The 22,708-nt window shown below is 41.4% G+C and overlaps 1 protein-coding gene across 14 annotated transcripts in view; it reads right to left on the bottom strand.

The window, feature by feature from the left end:
* Positions 1 to 11,884: 11,884 nt before the first annotated feature.
* TEAD1 (TEA domain transcription factor 1) overlaps positions 11,885 to 22,708 on the bottom strand; it is a 281,699-nt gene continuing 270,875 nt past the window's right edge. For all 14 annotated transcript variants that reach the window (XM_061610453.1, XM_061610450.1, XM_061610451.1 and 11 more), the window contains 2 exons: positions 21,699 to 21,851; positions 11,885 to 19,878 (listed from right to left, as the gene is read on the bottom strand). In XM_061610453.1, coding sequence (XP_061466437.1) covers positions 19,765 to 19,878; positions 21,699 to 21,851 — 267 coding nt within the window. In that variant the 3' untranslated portion in view covers positions 11,885 to 19,764. The remainder of the gene's footprint in view (positions 19,879 to 21,698; positions 21,852 to 22,708) is intronic.

Raw genomic sequence — 22,708 nt, 5'->3', positions numbered from 1 at the left:
ACCAGTAGCGTAGCTCCATGCAGCCTAAGCCACGTGGGAGTTTAACCAGCTCTTGCATGTGTTCAGAAATCCAATTAAGCCATTTATTAAAGAGTATAGGTTTCCACAGAAATTAAAACATTTTTGGTTCGCTGGAATTTATGCTGTTAAAATGGTTGTTTTGCTCTGATTCTTGTTTCTTTTTATATCACTTCCTTTGATGGTAGATGCCAGAAAAGCAAAGAGTTGGCAAAAAGATATACGGGACTTGATATGGCTGGATATTGCTGGATAAGAGACCAAGGATAGACTGTTCTACAATGCAGACCATGAAAAAAAAGGAGGGATGCCAGTCCCAAATCTAACACTACATTATGAAGCAGCACATTTGGCATGGTTAAAGTTATGGTCTGATCAACAAGAACAGAATTTGTGTGTTTGCTAAAGGTTATTGGAAGCAAATATTATAGTGTATATCAGAAATGATTGGTTTTGTAGTTAGACCCACCCCAATGCTGGTAATATTTTATCAACTAGAGTTGGATATTAGTAGTAATCTAAAATTGCTGCAAAAATAGTTTGGGCCAGGAAATGGAAGCACAAACCAGCCCCTCAATTTGGGAATGGACGTTCAAATGTTTAGACACTGCTGGTATGGATAAACTCACAAGCCTGATTTGGACAAGGAGGGAAAATGTAATCCTACAGCATTATTGGACCGATGGACGCAGACTGTAAATTATTAGAAAAGATACCATGTAAATATGAGGTTGGATCATTATTTCTGTAAACTTTCCCCCCTTTTTTGATGTTGTAACAAAAAAAATGAGAATGGATCATTTATTTATGTTAATGTAAGTACAGGTATTCTGGAGCAGAAAATTAATCATTATTTTCATTCTAGACTGTACTGAGGCTCATAAGTAATAAATATTTAAAAAAAATTAAGAAAAGGATAGGTAAAAAGAGCAGGGAGAAATAGTAAGTATGCAGCTCAAAATGGAACTTAAACACTATACCAGAATATTGGTAACTCTTTAATCCAAACTAACATTGCAGAACTTACTTTCAATGGTGCTGGCAGCTTCAGGCACCAGTTGCAGGTTGTGAGGATTCAAGATGGACAAAGAACCATTTTGCAACAGTCCACTTTTAAGGGTTTTGAATCCATGTTGCCTTGACTGACTCCTGGCTGTTTCCTGCCAATCACAAGCCAGGCCACACTTGTCAAGTAGAGGGGAATTGGCACCTTGTGGAGATCCAGAAGTGGCTGTCTCGGTGTTAATTATCACTGGCATTTCTCTATCCTCCCACTAGAGAGGATTTCATCAGGAACTTTGTGTATTTGGAGGGACAATCCTTATTCACTATTCACTAATGGGGGGGGCAGAGACCAGACTACCACAGGGGAAGCTCCCAGAGCAGATATAGGAGGCACAAGGGGGGAGGGGAGAGGACAGAGAAGTTACACTGCACAGCTAAGAGTCATTGCACTAGTGTCACTGCTTAGTTGGATCTCAGTCTTACTTTTATATTTACTGTAATATTTCTGACAGCAGTGTGTAGCCCGCAAGTTTTTCCAAAGACATTAGTAAGGATGTGGAGCAGCAACTGCAAGTACTCTTGGATGAAATAGATTATCTTGACCAATCCCAGTCTGGGTTCAGGCCTGGTTATGGGACTGAATCGGCCTTGGTAGCCCTGATGGATGACCTTTATCGGGAGAAGGACAGGGGGAGTGTGACCCTGCTGTTCTTATTTGATCTCTCAGTGTCGTATCCAGGATAGGACTCAGGAACCAGACCAGTTGATGAAAGCAATTCAGTCTTTATTAAAGTAATATCCAGACACAAACTACGTCTTCTCATGAAGTTGCACTACAAAAACATATCCTGCGACATACAAGAGAGTTGACAGAACAAGGGGTCACTATCTCTCCCGTCCCTTAAGAAGGGGGAAAATGGGCGGGAATTCTCTCACTCCGCCTCGAAGTGCTCTCATCCACCATCCTTCTCTCCCCCCTCCGTTCTCTTCGCTTTAGCTGCCTCCTGGTGCGCGGTGAAGGAGGAAGCACGTCCCCCTCCCCTTCTGAAGTCTCTGACTCTGGTATGGGCAAGAGCGGGGGGGGCAATGTGTAAACTGTCTGGCGGTTTCTCTTTGCTTGTCCCTGGCTCAGGATGCCCTCCCTCTCCCTCTAACTGCTCTGAACTCAAGGGGGGAGGAGGCGTGGGAACTTCAAGGGAGTCTGTGAGCCTTCCAAGGTCTTTACTGCTAGACAGTTCTATCTCTGGGATTTCCTCCCCCCCTCCTCCTGCTTCTTTGCACAACTCAGGATAAACGACCCCCTCCCTTTCTTCATCTTCTGAATCCTCAGGGCCCCAATCCTGCATCCTGACACCATCCCCTCTCTCATGCTGAGCTCCTCCCCAACTTGTTGGCTTAGGACAATGGGGAAACTGTTGGTGAAAAAGTTTTACTAGTTCTGGAGCATGCACATCGTTTTTATTTTCCCAAGATCTATCCGCCGGCCCATAACCCTTCCAGTGAATCAAGTACTGTAATTTGTTACGTCTGACTCTGGAGTCCAGAATTTCTGCCACTTCGAACTCAGTCTGTCCATCCACTATTAGCGGCGCCGCTGGAGATTCCTCCGGTCGTAAATCACTGGGAGGGGCTGCTTTCGTTAATAATGAGCGATGGAACACAGGGTGTATTTTAAAAGTGTCAGGCAACTTCAGACGGTAAGCCACTGGATTGATCTGCGCCTCTATTTCGAAGGGCCCCACTCTCTTATCCTGCAGCTTTCTACATTTGCCAGGCATCTGCAGAAAGCGGGTAGACAACCATACCTGGTCTCCTATTTGCAGTGGAGGCCCCTGACGTCGGTGCTGATCTGCCACTCATTTGTAATCATTTTTGGCTTCGTCTAGTTGTTTTTTAGTACCTCTTGCACGGCCTGAAGTTCCTGCAGAAAGTCCCCTGCAGCCGGCACAAGCACACTCCCTGTACTGCTGCGAAAAGCCTTGGGATGAAACCCATAGTTAGCAAAAAAGGGTGTTTGTCCTGTACTGGTATGCAAGGAGTTGTTATAAGCAAATTCTGCAAAATGCAAATATGATACCCAGTCAGTCTGTTGGTAAGACACATAACAGCGTAAATATCTTTCCAAAACAGCGTTCAGCCTCTCAGTCTGTCCATCCGTCTGGGGGTGATGCGCAGAAGACAATTTCAACTCTGTCTGTAGCTGTTTCCAAACAGCCCTCCAAAACTTTGCTGTGAATTGAGTTCCTCGATCCGAAACTAGACTATTGGGCGAACCATGTAGTCGATAAATCTCCTTTATGAATAGTTTGGCTGTTTCTTTAGCCTCTAAAGCCCCTGAGCAAGGAAGGAAATGTGCCATTTTGGTCAGAGAATCCATGATTACTAAGATGGCCGTCATTCCTTGTGACTTCGGTAAATCCGTTATAAGTCCATGGAAAGTTCTTTCCAGGGTTCGGACGGGGTGGGTAGAGGTTTCAACAGTCCAGCTGGTTTTCCTGTGTCTGTTTTTGTCCACATACAGACAGAACAGGATTTTACATAGTTCTCTATGTCCCGACGCATTTGGGGCCACCAAAAGTCCTTAGCAACATTCTGAATGGTCTTAAAGATGCCAAAGTGCCCCGCTGTGATAGAGTCATGGCATTGGCGCAAAATTCTGAGTCTTAGGTCTCCCTTTGGCACATATCTGGCAGCTTTAAACCACAACAATCCATCTCTCCAATGGAAACTTACTTCTGCATTCTGGTCCTGTTCCATTTTCTGGACATATTGTTGCATGTCTGGATCCCCCTGCTGTGCCTCTTTGAGCTCCTTTTCCCATGAAGGCTGGCACAATCCCAACATCAACTTTTCCAGCGGGATGATGTGCTGGGGAGGGTTGTCAGCTTCGTCTCCTTTGTATTGTGTTTGTCTGGATAAAGCATCTGCCCTCTGATTTTTTGCATGGGCATGATAAGTAATCCTGAAGTTAAACCTGGCAAAAAACTGCGACCAACATATCTGTCTCTGGTTCAACTTTCGAGCGGTGTGCAGACTTTCCAAGTTATTATGATCAGAGCGCACTTCTATCTGATGTTGAGCTCCCTCTAGATACTGTCTCCAATTTTCAAAGGAGTCTTTGATGGCCAACAGCTCCTTCTCCCACACTGTATAATTTCTCTCTGCATCCTTTAGCTTTCTGGAGAAGTACGCACAAGGATACAATTCCTTTCCTTCCATATCTAATTGTAACAAAACCCCTCCAATGGCTAAGTCCGAAGCGTCCGCTTCCACGACAAAAGGGCGGGTAGGGTCGGCAAAACGCAGAATGGGCTCAGATGCGAATTTTCTTTTCAGATCCTCAAAAGCTCTTGTTGCTTCCTCTGTTCATTGAAACTTCCCCTTTCCCCTTAAACAGTCAGTGAGGGGTGCTGTTAGCTTGGAAAAACCTGGGATGAATTTTCTGTAGTAATTGGCAAACCCCCAAAAACGTTGTACGTCCTTTTTTGTGGTTGGCTGTCCCCATTCTAATACACAACTCACTTTTCCCGGATCCATTTCCACTCCTCCTGCTGAGATTCGGTATCCAAGAAAGTCCAAAGATGATAGGTCAAACCCGCATTTTTCCAACTTAGCATACAAGTGATTCTGTCTCAGTCTTTCCAACACCGTTTTCACATGATGGTCATGTTCTTCCTGATTCTTAGAAAACACCAGAATGTCATCCAGATAACAAATCACATACTGATCCAAGAGATCCCTAAACACTTCGTTCATGAACATTTGAAACACGCCAGGACTTCCACAAAGCCCAAAAGGCATTACCAGATATTCAAACTGACCATACGAAGTAAGAAACCCTGTCTTCCATTCGTCCCCCTCCCGCATTCTAATCAGATTGTATGCTCCTCTTAAGTCCAATTTCATGAAGATTTTTGCAGAACGCAGTCGGTCTAACAACTCCGGAATCAAAGGCAGCGGGTAACTGTTAGGGATAGTAATTTGATTTAAGGCGCGGTAGTCATTACAGGGTCTGAGTTCCCCCCCTTTTTCTTCACGAACAGCAGGGGGGGCCCAGCAGGGGACTGTGAGGGACGAATGAATCCTGTCTTCAGGTTTTTCTCCAAAAACTCTCTCAAAGCTGCTGTCTCCATCTCTGTAAGGGAGTAGATTCTTGCAGCTGGGATGCTTGCTCCAGGCACCAAATCAATTGCACAGTCATAAGGGTGATGGGGGGGGTAAAGTCTCAGCTTCCTTTTCATCAAACACATCCGCAAAGTCCCCATATTTCGAGGGAAGGATCACTTCCTTGCCCTCCGGCACTGCCCCTGCCAGCGCTTTTGCGGCGATCTCTGGTTGGCAGTTCTCATGGCAATACTGGGAAGTGAACCATACCACCGCATCCTTCCAGTCTATTTTTGGGTCATGCTTTGCTAGCCAGGGCATTCCCAAAATTACATCAAAACTCGAGAGATCTGACACATACAAGGAGATGAACTCTTCATGCCCTGGAATTTCTAGTTTCAACTCTTCCGTGGCTCGTGTCACTCCTCCGGATTTCAAAGGTCTACCATCTATGGTTTCCACGGACAAGGGGGTGTCCAGTTTCCATTGAGAGATCCTGTGACATTTTGCCAACTTGGCGTTGATGAAGTTGGTCGAGGCTCCACTGTCAATCAACGCTGTGGAGTTAAACATTACTCCTGTGGAAGTTGTAACTCGAATAGGTAGTACCAGTACACCTTTGGAGGGGGGCTGTACTAGTTGAGGGCCTTTATACAATGCAGCCCCCAGTCCTCCGGCCTTCGTGAGAGCTGGGTATTTTAGTTTTCCGACGGCCCTGTTTTCTCCCCTTTTAGTCCACATTCCCTAGCCACATGGCCCGGCTTTGAACAATAAAACCAGAGACGTTCCCGACAACATCTTTCTTTTTCCTCTTCTGACAGTTTCGGCCGAGCCCCTCCCTGCCCTTCTCCCACATTACCTGACACTCCTGGGGTTGAAGGGATCTTGTTGCGTGAGCCCGAAGCTGAATAGCTCTGGGCCTTCTGTTCCTTCTCCAGGCGTCTTCCTTCCAGCCTGTGGTCGATCTGCAGACACAGTCGAATCAGTCCAGGCAGGTTAGTTGGGGGTGTAGTTCTGGCCAGATCATCCAAGATCTCAGCATTCAATCCACTCTGATACATAAACATCAAGGCTGAGTCATTATAACCGGTTTCTTGAGCCAGAATTTTAAAGGCGTTAGTGTACTCTGAAACAGTTCCTTTCCCTTGCTTCAGAGCACCCAATTGCCTCGCCACAGTCTCAGCTCTTTGAGGGTCCTGAAACATTTTGGTTAGGGCTCGCATAAATTCTCGGTATCTTCCCAAAAGGGTATCCTTTCTTACCAGGTAGGGAGTGACCCACCTGGCCGCTTCCCCTTCCAATAGGCTAATCACGAAGGCCACCTTGGCCACATCACTAGGGAATTCTGCATTTCTAATGTCCAGATACATTTCACATTGGGCCACGAAGGTGGAAAGCTGGTCACTCTATCCTGCATATTTAGATGGTAATCCAATAGGGATCTTCATCACACCGGCTGGAGGGGCTGACAGCATCTGATCAATTGTGGTTTTCAAGGCTTGATTATCAGTTTTCAGTGTCCTAACTGCCGCCAACAAAGTTTGGACATCTGCCTGCAAGTCTGCAACGTTGGTCCTCAACCGTCGCACTTCTTCCGCCTCAGAAGTGGGAATTGTTCCCCCTGCTGCTCCCTTTTCCATCTTGTCACATTCAAGTGGTGGAAGCGCTGAGGATGGGACAAGTGGTTCTGTCAAGCTGTCGTATCCAGGATAGGACTCAGGAACCAGACCAGTTGATGAAAGCAATTCAGTCTTTATTAAAGTAATATCCAGACACAAACTACGTCTTCTCATGAAGTTGCACTACAAAAACATATCCTGCGACATACAAGAGAGTTGACAGAACAAGGGGTCACTATCTCTCCCGTCCCTTAAGAAGGGGGAAAATGGGCGGGAATTCTCTCACTCCGCCTCAAAGTGCTCTCATCCACCACCCTTCTCTCCCCCCTCCGTTCTCTTCGCTTTAGCTGCCTCCTGGTGCGCGGTGAAGGAGGAAGCACGTCCCCCTCCCCTTCTGAAGTCTCTGACTCTGGTATGGGCAAGAGCGGGGGGGCAATGTGTAAACTGTCTGGCGGTTTCTCTTTGCTTGTCCCTGGCTCAGGAGGCCCTCCCTCTCCCTCTAACTGCTCTGAACTCAAGGGGGGAGGAGGCGTGGGAACTTCAAGGGAGTCTGTGAGCCTTCCAAGGTCTTTACTGCTAGACAGTTCTATCTCTGGGATTTCTTCCCCCCCTCCTCCTGCTTCTTTGCACAACTCAGGATAAATGACCCCCTCCCTTTCTTCGTCTTCTGAATCCTCAGGGCCCCAATCCTGCATCCTGACACTCAGTGGCTTTTAATACTGTTAACCATGGTATCCTTCTGGGCCAACTTGGTGAGATGGGCATTGGAGGCACTGTTTTACAGTGGTTCCGATCCTATCTCCAGGGTCATTCTCAGAGAATAGCATTGGGTGATTGTCTTTCGGCCCCCTGGCAGCTGTGCTGTGGGGTGCTGCAGGGTACCATCTTGTCCCCCATGCTGTTTAACATCTATATGAAGCCCTTGGGAGCAGTCATCAGGAGCTTTGGGGCAAGGTGTCAGCAGTATGCTGATGATACCCAGCTCTATTTCTCAGTAACATCTGAATCGGGAGAGGCCGTGCAAGCCCTGGACCGCTGTCTGGACTCGGTGGTGGGCTGGATGAGGGCCAATAAACTGAGTCTGAATCCTAGCAAGACAGAGGTGCTGTGGGTTGGTGGTTCCCGAGTTTGGATAATTGGTCAGTTGCCTCCTTTGGATGGGGTTGTACTCCCTCTGAAAGAGCAGGTCTGTAGCCTGGGGGTGCTCCTGGATCCATCTTTGTCGCTAGAGGCCCAGGTGACCTCAGTGGCTAGGAATGCCTCTTACTAGCTTCGGCTGCTAAGACAGCTGTGGCCGTTTCTGGACTGGAATAGCCTGACCACTGTTGTCCATGCATTGGTAACCTCCAGGCTGGATTACTGAGGTTGGTCCGGAAGCTGCAGCTGGTGCAAAATGCGGCGGTGAGAATGCTCACTGGAGCAGAGTATCGCCAACATGTCACCCTGCTACTGAAAGAATTGCACTGGCTGCCCAATTGCTACCGGGCCAAGTTCAAGGTTCTAGTTTTGGTGTACAAAGCCCTATACAGCTCGGGAACAGGATACCTGAAAGACCATCTTACCCCTTATATACCCACTCAATCACTGCGCTCTGCAGGTGAGGGCCTCCTGCAGATACCATCTTATCAGGAGGTTCGTTCTGTACAATATAGGAAACGGACCTTTAGTGTGGCAGCACCTAACCTGTGGAATTCCCTCCCTTTGAATATTAGGCAGGCGCCGTCTCTGCTATCTTTTCGGTGCCTTTTGAAGACTTTTCTTTTTCAACAAGCCTTTTAAGTTGAGAGCTATCCCAGTCTGTGTCTGTGTCAGAATTGCTTAATATGTTTTTTAATAATGTTTTTAATCCTTTAAAAAAGTTTTTAAAATGTTTTTAATGCTGTTTTGTCTTAATGTATTTTAAGATTTGTTTTTATGACGTTTTAAAGTGTTTTTAGTGCCTTGTTTGCCGCCCTGGGCTCCTGCTGGGAGGAAGGGTGGGATACAAATTAATTAAATAATTAAATAATAATAATAATAGTAGTAGTAGTAGTAGTAGTAGTAAGCATCAGCTCTTAGAACCAACAAACTGGTACAGTATGAATTATGGAGACAATGGCTTTTCCTTATTGTTTAATTTAAAAAGTTATTGGTATCTAGGTCTGTGCCCCAGGAAGCTTTATTAATGGTTCTACAATACAGCTCCCTTATTCACTGTGCAAAACCAACAAACTGAAAACACATAAAAGGGTTTGATTAATCACATTGAGTTAAGAATAAAATTGTCAAAAGCTCTCAAAAGTAGAGACTGGTTAAATAATAATCATTATTGAAAAATGGAAATGGACTGCCTTCAAGCCGATCCTGACTTATGGCTGCCCTGTGAATAGGGTTTTCATGGTAAGCTAGCCTTTCCCAACCATTGCCAATTGCTGAGACTGATGGGAGTTGTGGTCCAACAACATCTGGAGGCACACCGGTTGGGAAAGGCTGCGGTAAGTGGTATTCAGAGGGGGTTTACCATTGCCTCCCTCTGAGGCTAGTCCTCCCCAGCTGGCTAGGGCCTGCTCAGCTTGCCACACCTGCACAAGCCAGCCCCTTCCTTGTCTGCAGCTACCAGCTGGGGGGCAACTAGGCTCCTTAGGACTATGCAGCTTGCCCACGGCTGCACAGGTGGCAGGGCACATAACCCCTGAGCCACTCACTGTGGGGGTGATCTTTAGCTGGCCCTTGACACCCAGGAGACACATGTGGGGATTTGAATTCACAGACTCTGGCCTCCCTAAAGACCTAGGTGAACAGAAAGGTCTTTGCCCAAAGCCAAAAAGATGTCCTTGTCAAATACATGAATATCCCCTTCCAACTCAACATATGAAGGTCAGGGGTGGAACCAGTGGGGACAGGGTGGGAGAGCCAGGATGCATGGTCCCTCCCCCTCCTTTGAATGGAGGTGTTTGTGTAATGAATAAAACAAAAAATTTTTTGATGTGGCACAGTGCTATTTTAGCTGCAAAGAAAACAATAGAAATGTCCACCTTTCCCCTGTGGTATAGTTATTCCAATATCCTTCTGACAGGGCTCTCATTAAGGGGCTAAATTGTTCTTCCCCAGAAGTAGGCTCCTTGAAGTATCAGTGGGTTCAAATTCCTAGATGGCTTTAATTGATTTGTAGGACTGACTAGTTACATGGAGTAATTTATTTATTTATTATTTATTACATTTATATACTGCCCCATAGCAGAAGCTCTCTTGGCGGTTTACAGCAATTAAAAACACCTCCTTGTTAAATCACACAAGGTTAAATAAATCATAAGGGGTATCTCATAAGATTAAAGAGCAGTATAAAGAGCTTGTGGAAGTCAGGCAAGGTGTTAGGACAACCCTCAAACTTTGCTATCCTTTCTCCCCCCCCCCAGTTCACAGACCAAATTGTATGCTCATAAAGACAGTGGGATCTCAGATTTGCTTTGGCCCTTGTCCAACCACAGGGACCTGAGCTTCCTAGTGTCTGCTACAGTGCACTGAAAAGGTAATCGTTGTCCCTTTTGTAAGGTGTGTGTGTGTGTGTTAGAATTAGACTGTTAACTCTTGATATCTTTCAAGACTTTGGGTATTTCACAAAACACATATTTTGAAATGCAGGACGGCTAAGATGAAATGTGGGCCCTATGGCAAATAGGTTGTCCTTCTTTCTTGTTCTAACACACAGATGGGTGCAGCAGTCAAGCATGATTAGACAAGTCAGAAGTCATCACCTTGTCACAATGCCCTCTTTCCTCTTGGCAGCTCTGTTGACCCCAAGATGCACTAAGGCTATATGAAGAACAAAAATACACACAAACACACACAACAACGACGCGTAACACATATAGGCTAGCTACCAATTATTTCTCAAAACAAAAAAATAATGAAGCACTGCTGTGGTCCAGGAATGTAGTGAAACACCAAAAAAGCTAAATAACACAAATGAAGTTTAACTGCATAACTATTTAGAAAGGGAAATGTCAACATTTCTGAAATAATGCTCTCCACTTCTCTGAAATAGCATTGCTTCCCATGGAATTTAAATTGTTCTACTGAAACAGGGTTACCACAACAGCTATGCAATGTGTGAACAGAAACAGTGATCATGGAAGATCTGCAGAGCTATACAATGAACTTTTTAGTGATCTTAAAACAAAAGGGAAAAGACAGCAACCCCAGGAAAGTGTGTTGATGGGCAAATATAATCCAGCAGCAGGTGTGCATGGCAAGGGTATTAGGAAGCTTCAACGTGAACTGCATAAAGCAAGGAATAGACAATGCACCAAGGATAGATTTTACAAGTATGTTAGGAACAAAAAGAAAGGCAAAAGAGCAATTTCTCAGGTTAGAAGGGGAGACAGATGCATCTATTTTTATATATAATCTATGACTCACCTCCAGTTCTCAAGGTTCCACAAAAAAACAGCAAGGCCAAATTAATCTCTTACACATCGCAATCCTGTACATACATACTCAGAAGCTTCATTGAGTTCAGTGGGCTTATGCTCATGTAAGTGACTATCTGCACCTTTGGTCATCTTGCTGTTATTAAGAGAGTGAGTGCAAGGTTCCTTTCCACACTAATGACAGGTTGTGCCCAAATTGAGAAACGTCATGTGGCTGTAGACACACCCTATATGAATCCTCCTGTTCCTCCAGCTAGTAAACATTGGAGTTACAAGCATGCACGTGGGGATAGAATCACCTAGTATTCCAGAATTCTAATCTTGTGGGAATATGAGATTAGAAGAGGTTAGATGAGAGCAACTACATATGTCTGTCAATTTGGCTCACCCCAGAACTCTCATCACTGTTTGGTATCTCTTCTCTGAACTGAGCTCGTAAAGTGGCAGCTCACACTGGTCAGGAGGAAGTGGCACGAAAGAGACACCTCCAAACCCACACCCCCTCCACACAGAAACGGGAATGATGCTTGTACACATGCCACACAAATGAAAACATTTCCCACCCCAGTTATTGAGGCTACTGCCTGAAAGGTGACTGCGTAAGTGTGGGGGCATCTGCTATACAGCTTCAGTCAAGTCAAGAGACACAGCCCTCCTTCAGTGCATAGGCTGTGGTCTAAATACTGAAACATTCTAGTCAATTAAAACAGATGCAACAATGACTTTATTTTCTTTATTTTCAATCGATACTGTATGAATACAAAGTTTCTAGAAAGCTACAAAAAATTCTACCACTTTATCAAGAAGGCATCAAAAAGTGTCACTTTGCAAAGACATGGAACACCTGCAGTAACCGACACAAAAATAGCATTTTTAGAGTGATGAAATAATTGCACTTAACTGTCATGGATATTAAAGTTATCACACATATGTACCGCGAAAGCTAGAATACTTTTTTTTTTTACAAAGCACTTTTATAAAAAAATTCTCTGCACACAAACCCTATAATTTTCATATTACTATCATACTAAAGATAAATTCACTTTAAAGCCAACACTTAAAACATTTTTAAAAACAAAGAAGGTACCAGTACCTACACACAGACAACAACAAATACAAGAATACTGTACTGCCAAAAGGTTTGATTGAAACTCATTCTGAAAACTTCAAAATATGTTAAGACAAGATTTGAAAAGTTCCATTTTTTTCTAAAAAAAAAAAAGAGAGAGCTTTCCCTCCATGTCTAAGCAGGAGGTACTTTGTCATCCAAAGGCAGATTCTACAACCCCCCCAAAAAAATAACCAGCAGCAGTACAATATTAAAGTAACCACTGACCATATATGAATATGCTTAAGTCACAAACCCAGTTTATACACATTACACAAATAAACAAAGTGAGAATTCCATTAAGTCATTTACAATGTGAACAAATGCATGTGGCAAATAAAAACAAAACAAAAAGAAATCTGTTTTACATAAAATGTACTGATATTAAAGAATTAAAGGCTATTCAGGTTTTTAAAACTGTTATACAATTATTTTGTCTTTTTCAGGCACATATTGTTGTTTTTTCTGCAGTCATGAGCCTGAAGTAGAGGCCCATTTGAAATCAAGAACACAAAAACAAAATGCAAAACAAAAACAAAACTACTTTGTAAGGAGGCATATGCTCTCTATGAACTGAGTGCATTTAAGAGTTAACTGACACAGTGGAATTGATTTTTTAAAAATATCTCACAGCCAGAGCAACTTCCTAAGCTAGAGATCAACACTTCCAAACTTCTTTATATGTGAAATTATCCAATATTTCTTTTCAGGGGGGATGGCTGGGAGAAAGTAAAGGAACAGATTAGAGAAAATCAACCTGAGTAAGGACTGAAATGAGGACCAGTTTACACATTACTTGCTCTCTACAGTGTCTGAACTCAGACCCTTCTCTACTCCATACTGATGATCAATGTGGCAGGGAGCAATGTTTAAATGCTTTGCCATGTGCTGTGGTCCCAAAGCATGCAATGCTCAGGGGGCGGTCAAGGTTATATCCCACTGGTGTGCAAGCAGTGTATACATTTAGAACGCCATACATGGCAGAGACAAAGGAGTGTTACTCTCTGTGGGATGGACTGCAAGCAAACAGAAAGGATTATCAACAGCAGCCACGGACAGTGAATGTAGTAAAAGAACCATATGTTGAACGATATGTGTTGATGAAGTGGGCAATGTTAAATGACAAAGCATTGCTCTGTAACTGAATGATTCTAAATTGTCAAAAGACCTCCCAAAGAATGGTTTGTGCTTACTATTATTCAGAGTACAACAAACAAACCATGGTTCTGAACTACTTGCTTGCTTTCATTTTCCACCTCTGAGCATTCAGTTTCATGAGTTCTCTCCCATTGCCATGATGCAACAGCTTTTGGAAGCTGAGCAATGCTCATAACTATAGTTTCTCAATTCAGACATGTGATCAAACCATAGATAGCAGAAAATATGAATCCAAACCACTCAGAACCATGGTTTCTGATTCTGCTTTACTACTAGATTAAATTAATAAAGCCTTGCCCAATAGACACCACACTAAACCATAGTTAAGCATCCTTAGCCACGGTTTGGCTTGATGTCCAAATTGAGCCATAGAGAAGTAAGAATGCCCTAGGAATTAGATCAAGGAAACAAAGTATACTGCTTTCAGCATTTCAAGTACTGCAAGCAGACTTCCATTCAGTGTAATAGCTTGCTCTGTTACTTGAAGGTGACAAAACAGGAAGGCTGAGTTCAGTGTCAAACTGAATGGGCTCTAGCATTGGTAAAACGTGGGAAAATAGATATCAAAGTTGCAAATTATTCAGAATAGTGGTACAGTACCTAAATAAAACCATTCTAGAATTCAAGTAAGTACAACATTACATTTGTAAAGTAAGCTATGTTTCAACTGCCATAAATTGTACCATTAATTTTTCCAATTTTGTACACAAGACAATAAATAAAATGATTCCTTGGCAAAAATAAAAAAAATACTCCAGCCACTTGCTTACCTATATCTGTTACAGCAGATATATTCAATAGTTGTAGATCTATATTGGCCTCATTCACACACATAAGAGCAAGCAATTTGTTGCAAAGTAAGAAAATAATGGCTGCTTCGCTTCTCCCCTGGTTCTGCTGCTGCTGCCCTACCGGGGGCTAAGCCATGGCTAAACATTATGTGTGAACCTGATCTCACGTTTTGTCTTGCTCCAAGCAAACTACAAGCTGTAAGGTTTGTTCTTGGTTTACCACTCATGGTTTGTTTGAGGGGGGAAGACAAACCACAAGCTTGGTGTCACAGGTTATGCAAAGTCCAATATTGCTTAGCTCCTGGTAGCACAGCAGGAGTGAGGCAGGAGCAAAGCGGCCACAATTTTCTTACTGTGCACCAGCCCACTTGCTCATTCAGGCTAGCCACAGTTTGTCTTAGTGTTACATGTGAACAATGCCAGTCTGTTTTTGAGGCCAAGCAATCCTTACTAGATTAAAATGTGAAGACAGAGAGATTTGGATCTTTGAGGAATAAACAAAATACAAGTTTAAGAAATAGGGAGGGGTATAACCACAAATATTTACCACTTTCGGTGCCACACATCAATTTTAAATAAAAATTATTTTTGTCTATTAAAAACAAAAGTGTATTCACAGCTACAAATCCCCTCTGCCAGTTTTTGGTTTTACTGCTATTAGTTCTCAATTTTTAATTATGCTGTATCCCTCTGAATCCACGTCAGTGTTGTTGATGTCTCTTGAAATAAATGGCATTGCCTAAATTCATGGATGGCGTTAAAATGGCACATTTAAAAAAAAAATACAACAAAGATAGGGAAGTTTTGGAATGGTGCTATTCCAAGGGTTGTTCCAATGAGATTTGTCATTCGTTCCTAATAATTTGGTGCTAAAAAGCACAGGTCAAATGGACAGTTTTGTTCTACACTTTCATTTTCAATTTTAGGCATCCAACTTTGTAAACAAAACAAGTGCAAATTTAAGGTAAAGTAGAAAATTATCTTCACAGATTAGAACTACTAAAATAATAATAATAAAGTCACATTTGTCCTTTGCCTGAACTTCTGCTATTTATATGGACTCGTATTACTCAGATGCAGGACTGGATGGAGTGAGACATGGCAAAGGTGAAATACTGACTGCTTTTCTATCCTTGCAAGTCAGCAATGCTGCATAAACAATGACAAACAGTGAATAACATGTAGAATAGTTTTCCTGCACGATGCACTCTTGTGATTTGCAAAAAGCACACTACTATAAAAGGACTCTTTTGAGAATGGAGGCCTGTTAGTTTTGACTGTTTCCAATAAACCAAAGGCATTATGGTGATCTCTAAATATTTTTGGTCTCTACAAATTGTAATTATTATGGCAGCACTTTTCTAAGCTGGAATTTCAAAACCAAAGGCACTTGCATGCAAGAGTGCAGAGAGTCACAAAGGTTTAAGTATTTGGTCATGAGAATTTAAGAAGGCAGCATTATTCATACAATTCACTTTTTGCAGAAAATTCTAGCACTGTTAACATTTCATTTTGGTATAGATATTCCAACTATGTAGTAATGGGGACTGACTTATATAGGAAGGTGTTTTAGACCAAGTAGTCAAAGGCTTCTCTCTAGGAGATTTCTTTCTTTTAAGTAAACCAATTAATGGACTACATAAGATTGGCATGATAGGCTAAAAGGTACTTCTAGCACTAAGGCACTGCATATTGTAATGCTTTGGCAGCTCGGAATTAAGAAGTTCCTACGACAAACTAACAGTAACAAGAGAGATGCTTCCAGCTTACAAAAGAGCTCACAGTTTACAGGCAGCCTTTTGGACTACACAATCCACAAAAACATCTGACGGACTTAAGGCTTTCCAGAAGAAACAAGCACAGAGGATTGAATCATTTACATCCAACGTAAAGATTAAAGACAAGGCAAACAGCTCCCCATATGTTTTACAAAAGTGAACGCAAGAAATGTTGTGACTCTTCAAACCGTAGAGTTCTTACATACATAGTGTCCCAGACTACATTAACGCAAAAAAGAAGTGCACCTGGTTTGCAAACTGACTGCTCTTCTGTACACCTCAAGGAATTGCCTTAAGGTGTATCATTATTCTAAAAATTTACAACTTTCTTCTTTTAAAAAATAAATCCATCAAGACCAAAAGCCTCAAAAAAAGATAGCATTAAAAAGGAAGTAGTTTCAGACTTGTAACACCAAGTGCTTCAAAATAAAGGGCTACTTTAGATACTTTAGTAAGATACAGTGCTTTAATTTAATTCACTGTTAGTATTAAAAACTGATGAAGAGTTGCAGCCATAAGCATCTAATTGTGCAGTTCACAGAGTTAAAATGACTAAGAAGTTCATCTGCTTTAATATCTGTAGGACAAAATACATGCAACTTGCAGAGGGCTCAAAGAGTCAAAGGGTCATACTTGACTTTCCATTCTTTCTCCCCTGCTCTTTCCTACCTATGTGAATGCACATCTGGAACCTGAAAGCAGCTGTCTGGGCACCTTCTTGCACAACACAGTTTTCCTTTTCAGACGTTACAGGTGTTGTAGGGACACTGTAACAAGCCATGAGAAAGTCTGAATGGGAGTCATGAATGGAAGACTGCATACAACCTGCTACAAGTTTTGCAGCGTTCCAGAAGCTGAATACCTCTTCTGACAATGTGATAAAACAGAAATCTCCAAGCTATTTATATCCTGAGCATATTCCACCCCCATGGTCAACTCTAATTGTGTGAAAGATTTCCATGTTTTATGTAGACATAGAATAACCAACAGCTTGCTTATCATAGTATAAAATAACCATTATTCTAAGCAGCACACTGAAAATATTTCTTAAGTATGCGTGAAGCTGTATTTCAAAGTGCATTAGCTATTGACCTAGTGCCTTAATGTAAAGAAGAAAATTGTCCATAGATATTATTCATGATTTCATCCTGTAAGTTATACAGCTTCTCATATCTGATGGGAGGGAAGAGGCAAATCAAAGAGTCCTGAAGCCTCAAAACTCAGGTCTGAGAGGGAGAAAACATGGCTAGAATGGAAATTTGAGCAAAGTTGCTGTGTTCATAGCTGATCAAACCCTACAAACCTCTCAACCAATTTGGGTTTTACAAGTCAAAGTACCAGGTGTGTTCGACTCTTGTTTATTTTTTTATTTTATTTTTTTATTTAAGCCGTTTCTATACCGCTTAATATATATAAAAATCTCTAATTTGTATCTGATATTGAGATTTGCCATTACTTCTGATCAGTGAGCTGGAAGTTATACTTATGGTAAAATAAGGAAAATAACAATGGCACATACAGGAAAGAGAAGGCAGTGTCCAAAAGATGATGGAAAATTCTAGGTTAGAACAGTGTACTTATTTAAAGCAGGGGTCGGCAGAAGGTAGATTTGGTTCTACTGGTTGATTTGCAGTAGCTGAACAAGAGTTTCCCAGTATCAGTTAACAGTACCAAAAACACATTTTTGTTTAAAATCTAAATTCGGCTGCTGAAATGAAGAAAGCTAACTAAAAGTGTACTTTTGTGTGAAAGGACAATGAGCTCATTCAGTTCTACTACTAGTTCTCCTGCTACTGTGGGGTGGCCACTGCTGACACCCAGTTAAAACCTTATCCAGAATGCGCTTGGTGGCAATCTGTTCTTTATTCAAACTATGTAGTAAAAAAACAAAGTAGACCCAACAAGCCTGAAGTCTACCCACACTTGATTTACAGCATGTATGTACTTTATGAATTATGGATATGTACCATTTATAGCTTAAAATTTACCAATATGAACCTGATCCAAGACACTTTTCGGCCTTTATCATGTAGGGCAAGAACATATATTTACGAAAGCTGCCTCTGAAAGGAAATTAAACCCTATGTAGTAATAATATATTTATATGCTTATAAAATAAACTTCTTCACTTGTTCTTAGGAGCACCAAATGTTTGAACAGCGAGGGAAGGGATATGCTAAAGTAGTCTAAGCAGTCTCAAAATGGAATATAGGAATTGGCAATATGGTCTAATGTAAACTCTTATTTTGAAGCCATTTAATATTAAGAGTCTTCATGGGATTGGGTAAACAAATCCCATTAAGATGGGCCTACACAACTTGTGATCTACCAAGTCACATACATATATGCATTGTGATCTGCCAAGTGCATTGACAACCTTCCTGTTTTTGCATTTCCAGGCAAGCTGAAAGAGAAGATTTATTTCAGTTGGGCTGTAGCTCAGTGGGAAGCACGTGCTTTGCATGGAGTCCCTGGTATCTCCAAGTAGGGATGGGAAAGACCCCTTCTTGAGCCTTTGGAGCAGTGCTGCTAGTCAGTGTGGACAGTACTGAACTAGATGAACCAATGGATTTGATTCGGAATAAGGCAGCTTTGTATGTCCATCAAGACCTTGATGGGCTGCCATACATGGTCATTAGTCTGTGCTCAGCTTGGTGAATCACAAGTAATGTAAGCCTGCCATTAGGTAATAACTGTCTTTTTTGCCTGGTGATGCTTGCGATTTTCTAGCATTTTAAAGACATTAAAAACAGATGAACCTTTTGATTGTATACCTATTATCATCTCAACCACAGTTCTTTTTTGTGGTTTTCAGCTGACAGTTTAATTGTATTTCAGCAGTCACTTACCCCCCCTTTACATTTGCTTGTAACTAATTTTGGTGTTGCAAATTCTTGAGTCATTAGGAAAAAACAAAACAAAACAGTTCATATAATATATAACCACACACACAAGATTACATACACCGTAAGTCTAATTTTTCAGTATTTACCTAGTTATTGCAAAACGAGCCATTTTTAAATAATCAAATGTCCTTATTAGTACAATACTTTATATCTTTTTAATGCACTAGATATAATTAGTAAAAGGGAGAAGTCTTCTCGCTTTGCAATACCTGCTTGAAAAGTTCAATGGATTAGAAAGTTAGTTTAATATAGAGGGAAGAAAAATAACATTTTTGCCTACTTTTAGGGCCTATTTACTCCCATCAGGCATTTCTTAAGGCTATGTTTGTCATTTGGCTTCAAACAGAAATTGAGTTGTAGTTATAAAATAATTTAGTGAATTACATTCGTTTGTAACGTCCACAGTAACCATTTATGAAGATAATTCTAAAAAGAATTTCTGTGCTAATTTATGCTTATAGTTAAAATTCATTTCAGTTTCACTAGCATATTAAAAACATTTTTTATTAATTTAGACAAAACACCTCATAAACTCTTATAATTGCTGTTAAGTTTTCCCATGGCAAATGTTCTGTCATAGATTTTTCCAACACAACAACAACAAAAATTAGAACTTCCACAAAGGCCTTGAAATTCTTAAATATAGTCTCCCCAAGGAACGGTGGTTTTATAAATTTGAAGAACACTTTGTTTTAGAAAGAATTTGTACAACTGTACCAGAATTTCACAGCTACAATATATATTCAGACACTAAAATGAGGTTTAGAAAAATGTAGGAGAAAGCTCAGCCAGAGGAACGCCACGTAGTGTTGAGGTTGACAGTCTGTCTTTTGATAAGGAGTTATGAAACGTGTCTATAAATAAGTGTTCAGTCCTTTACAAGCCTGTAGATGTGATGCTGTGCACCGTGTTCGCTGTTTGAAACTTCAAATACACAAGCCATGCAAAGTAGGGTTTCTTGTGTGTCCCTGTTTGTTACAACCTGTTTGTGTTTTTATATACAAAAAAAGAGAGAGAAGTTGTTAGAAATCAGGTCATTTGCTAACATAGGCACAAAAGCAAAATATGTAATCGTAATCAACATATTTTACAATATATATGAAATTTTCACTCTCATATGTAAACTTACACCTCATCTGTCAACACTCTCTCACTTAAATGCCTCTCTAATGCTGACACCTTAAAAGAATATTCTGAGGATATGAGAGGTGAACTACTTTGTTAAGAATCCATATTCTTCTAGAGATTTTTAATGTTCTAATATAATTATATGCTTTTATTCTGTAAATCGCCCAGAGTGGCTGGACAACCAGCCAGATGGGCGACTAATAAATCTAATAAATAAATAAATAGATAGACAGATAGATAGATAGATATAGACAGAGTCCATAATCCCATCTCTCTGAGCCTCCTCCTCCACTTCTGCCTATAACATTTTAAGTACGGCTGCTAATGGAATAATCTCAACTGTATTCTGATCTAGGTTCTGCAATTCCATATTTCTCACATAGTTTCTGGATCAGAACTTTGCAGGGTGGGGTCTGTTTTGGGGCAATATTTCAGAGAAATATCTTTGGAATACTTTTCAGGAAAACTAAGCTGCTAACATTTTAAAGGAGCAGTATGGAGGAATTTCCCCCTCTATGAAAATGTGTAAATTGCATAATTGTTCAATAAGAATGTATGTAGAACCTATCAAGAAATCTGGGAACCTATCAAAAAATCTTGGGGGTTTGGACCAGAATGTAACTGGAGTGAAACCCACCAGGTGCCAGAATATTAGAATTATAATGAAGCAGAACTGTCTTGTTCCACTCATCGCTGATTTTAAGGCCAAGCGAGAGAAAGAACACATGGCTACTAGGGATCTCTGCTATTGTTCTCCTGGAAAAAGCCAGGGCAATCTGAGCTGCCTCTCCCAGTCTTTACGGGCTTGGAAGATAGGTGGTGGGTAGGAACCAGAAGACAGGAGAGTGAAGCAAGAAAGAAAAGAGGACGACACAGAGGTAGGGCAAATTACAAGTAGGGTTGCCATGTGGGTCAGTTTTTCAGTGTCCAAAATTTCTGTCCAAGTTCTCGGGGTATTCAAGAACTAGTGAAAGATCTGTTGAGAACAGGTGGGTAATATTAAGTATAGCTTCAAATGAGTCATTTCACAAAGTAAACTGCCAGGTGTCCCAGAGATGCACTAGTTTCCTGGCATTCTGAACCAAACAGAAAGTGACTTTACCATGAATTCCATGGCCCCAATCACAGCTACTGTGCAATGGCCATTGCTGACACCAAGTTCAAAACTTACCCAGACCAAGGAATAGATTAATGCACCCTAGCTTCTAGATTGGTGCATTCTAGAAGCAGAAATATTATTTATTACATCTGGATTTCAGTCTCCTTATCTCACTAGGTTTCACACTGATTGTTCTGGGGTCCAGAATCATGGCAGAGGCAGACGAGTGGCCAACTATAAATATAAATACATCCAATTCTCCACCATAGAAGCCCAGTTTATACATTATTCCTCTGGTGGATTTGCCACAAAACCCACATCTCTATGATTTCCTCTTCCATCGCATCAGTAACATGTACAACTGCCTAGCCTAGGGAGTTCGGACTGCAGGGTACCTTTAGTAGCAAGAACATAGATTCTTCAAGCTGAGATTAAAACACAGAACCTATCTTTGGAAGTACCATGCTACTTGACTCAAGGGCAAGACATTACTAACCCTTGCAAAAGGAACCAAATTAAAAAATCCCCCCAAAGTACTGTAGAAAACAACCAGAAAAATAAAAGTGAAAAATTACCAACAAAATTGTAAAGTTTTCCAACACGCTGTTCATCATATATTTTTCTGGTAAATGCTTGAGCTTGTGGATAAAATTGATCATATATTCACACATTGGAGAGCGGTTTATTCTAAACACAAACCGGCCATTCTCAAACCGGGCATATTCAGTCTAAGAAGGAAAAACAAAAGAGACAGATCAGAATCTTAATATCCAGAATAGATCTATTGATGAATGACAAGCTCTTTACTTTTCCTTTAATGTGGTCTATTGTTAATTACAAAAAATAAAGACTATAGCAGCATAATACTTTAGGATATTTAATTAAAAGATTTAATTTAACTAAATCAAACATATCACGTAGTTAAAATATGTTACTCATAAAAGGAACAGGAGGAAATAATATATTGTTTAGAAAATAACCTTAAATACTGCCTTGATATTGTGGCTCTGATATAAACTAAGGCTTGACGGAGTAATTGAAATCCATGTTTCAGGGGCTTTCCTGTTTTCTCTATTCAGAGTTAGGGAATGTTTTGAATATACAATGAATATTCTCTGTTCATTGTGTTAAGCATTCCCAGACTCACAGAAGAACTCTTGCATGGAACTCTTTTGTACTTTGCAGCTCCAGGAACTCGAGGTCAGAGCCATTGCTTATCTCAAGTAGTGGGGCGAAGGGCGTGGGCATGGGGGGAGTGCAACCCCCCTTCCCCAAAAAGACTACAACAGGGAAACATCTGCACATCTGTCCATACACACACATGCAGGACGGGTGAGGTTGGGGTACTGCTGCACAGTGTACAAGATGCCATATAGAATATCAGAGCTATCATACAAATTAAGTTTATGGATTTTCATGTCCCTTACTAGAAGACTCTCTTTCCCCTCTTCACAACAGATAAGCAAACCAAGACTGGGATGCAAGGAGCCTTTTCTGTTCACTCCAACACCCTCCAAAAAGGGTGCACAAGTGCCTAGAGCAGAGACACAACAGGATTCTCTGTTAATATAACTAACCCAGGGAT

Source organism: Rhineura floridana, chromosome 2 (genome assembly GCF_030035675.1).
Source record: "Rhineura floridana isolate rRhiFlo1 chromosome 2, rRhiFlo1.hap2, whole genome shotgun sequence".
Classification (NCBI taxonomy): domain Eukaryota; kingdom Metazoa; phylum Chordata; class Lepidosauria; order Squamata; family Rhineuridae; genus Rhineura; species Rhineura floridana.
The sequence above is the reverse complement of the archived record's forward strand: the minus strand, read 5'-3'. Positions and strand labels throughout refer to the sequence as shown.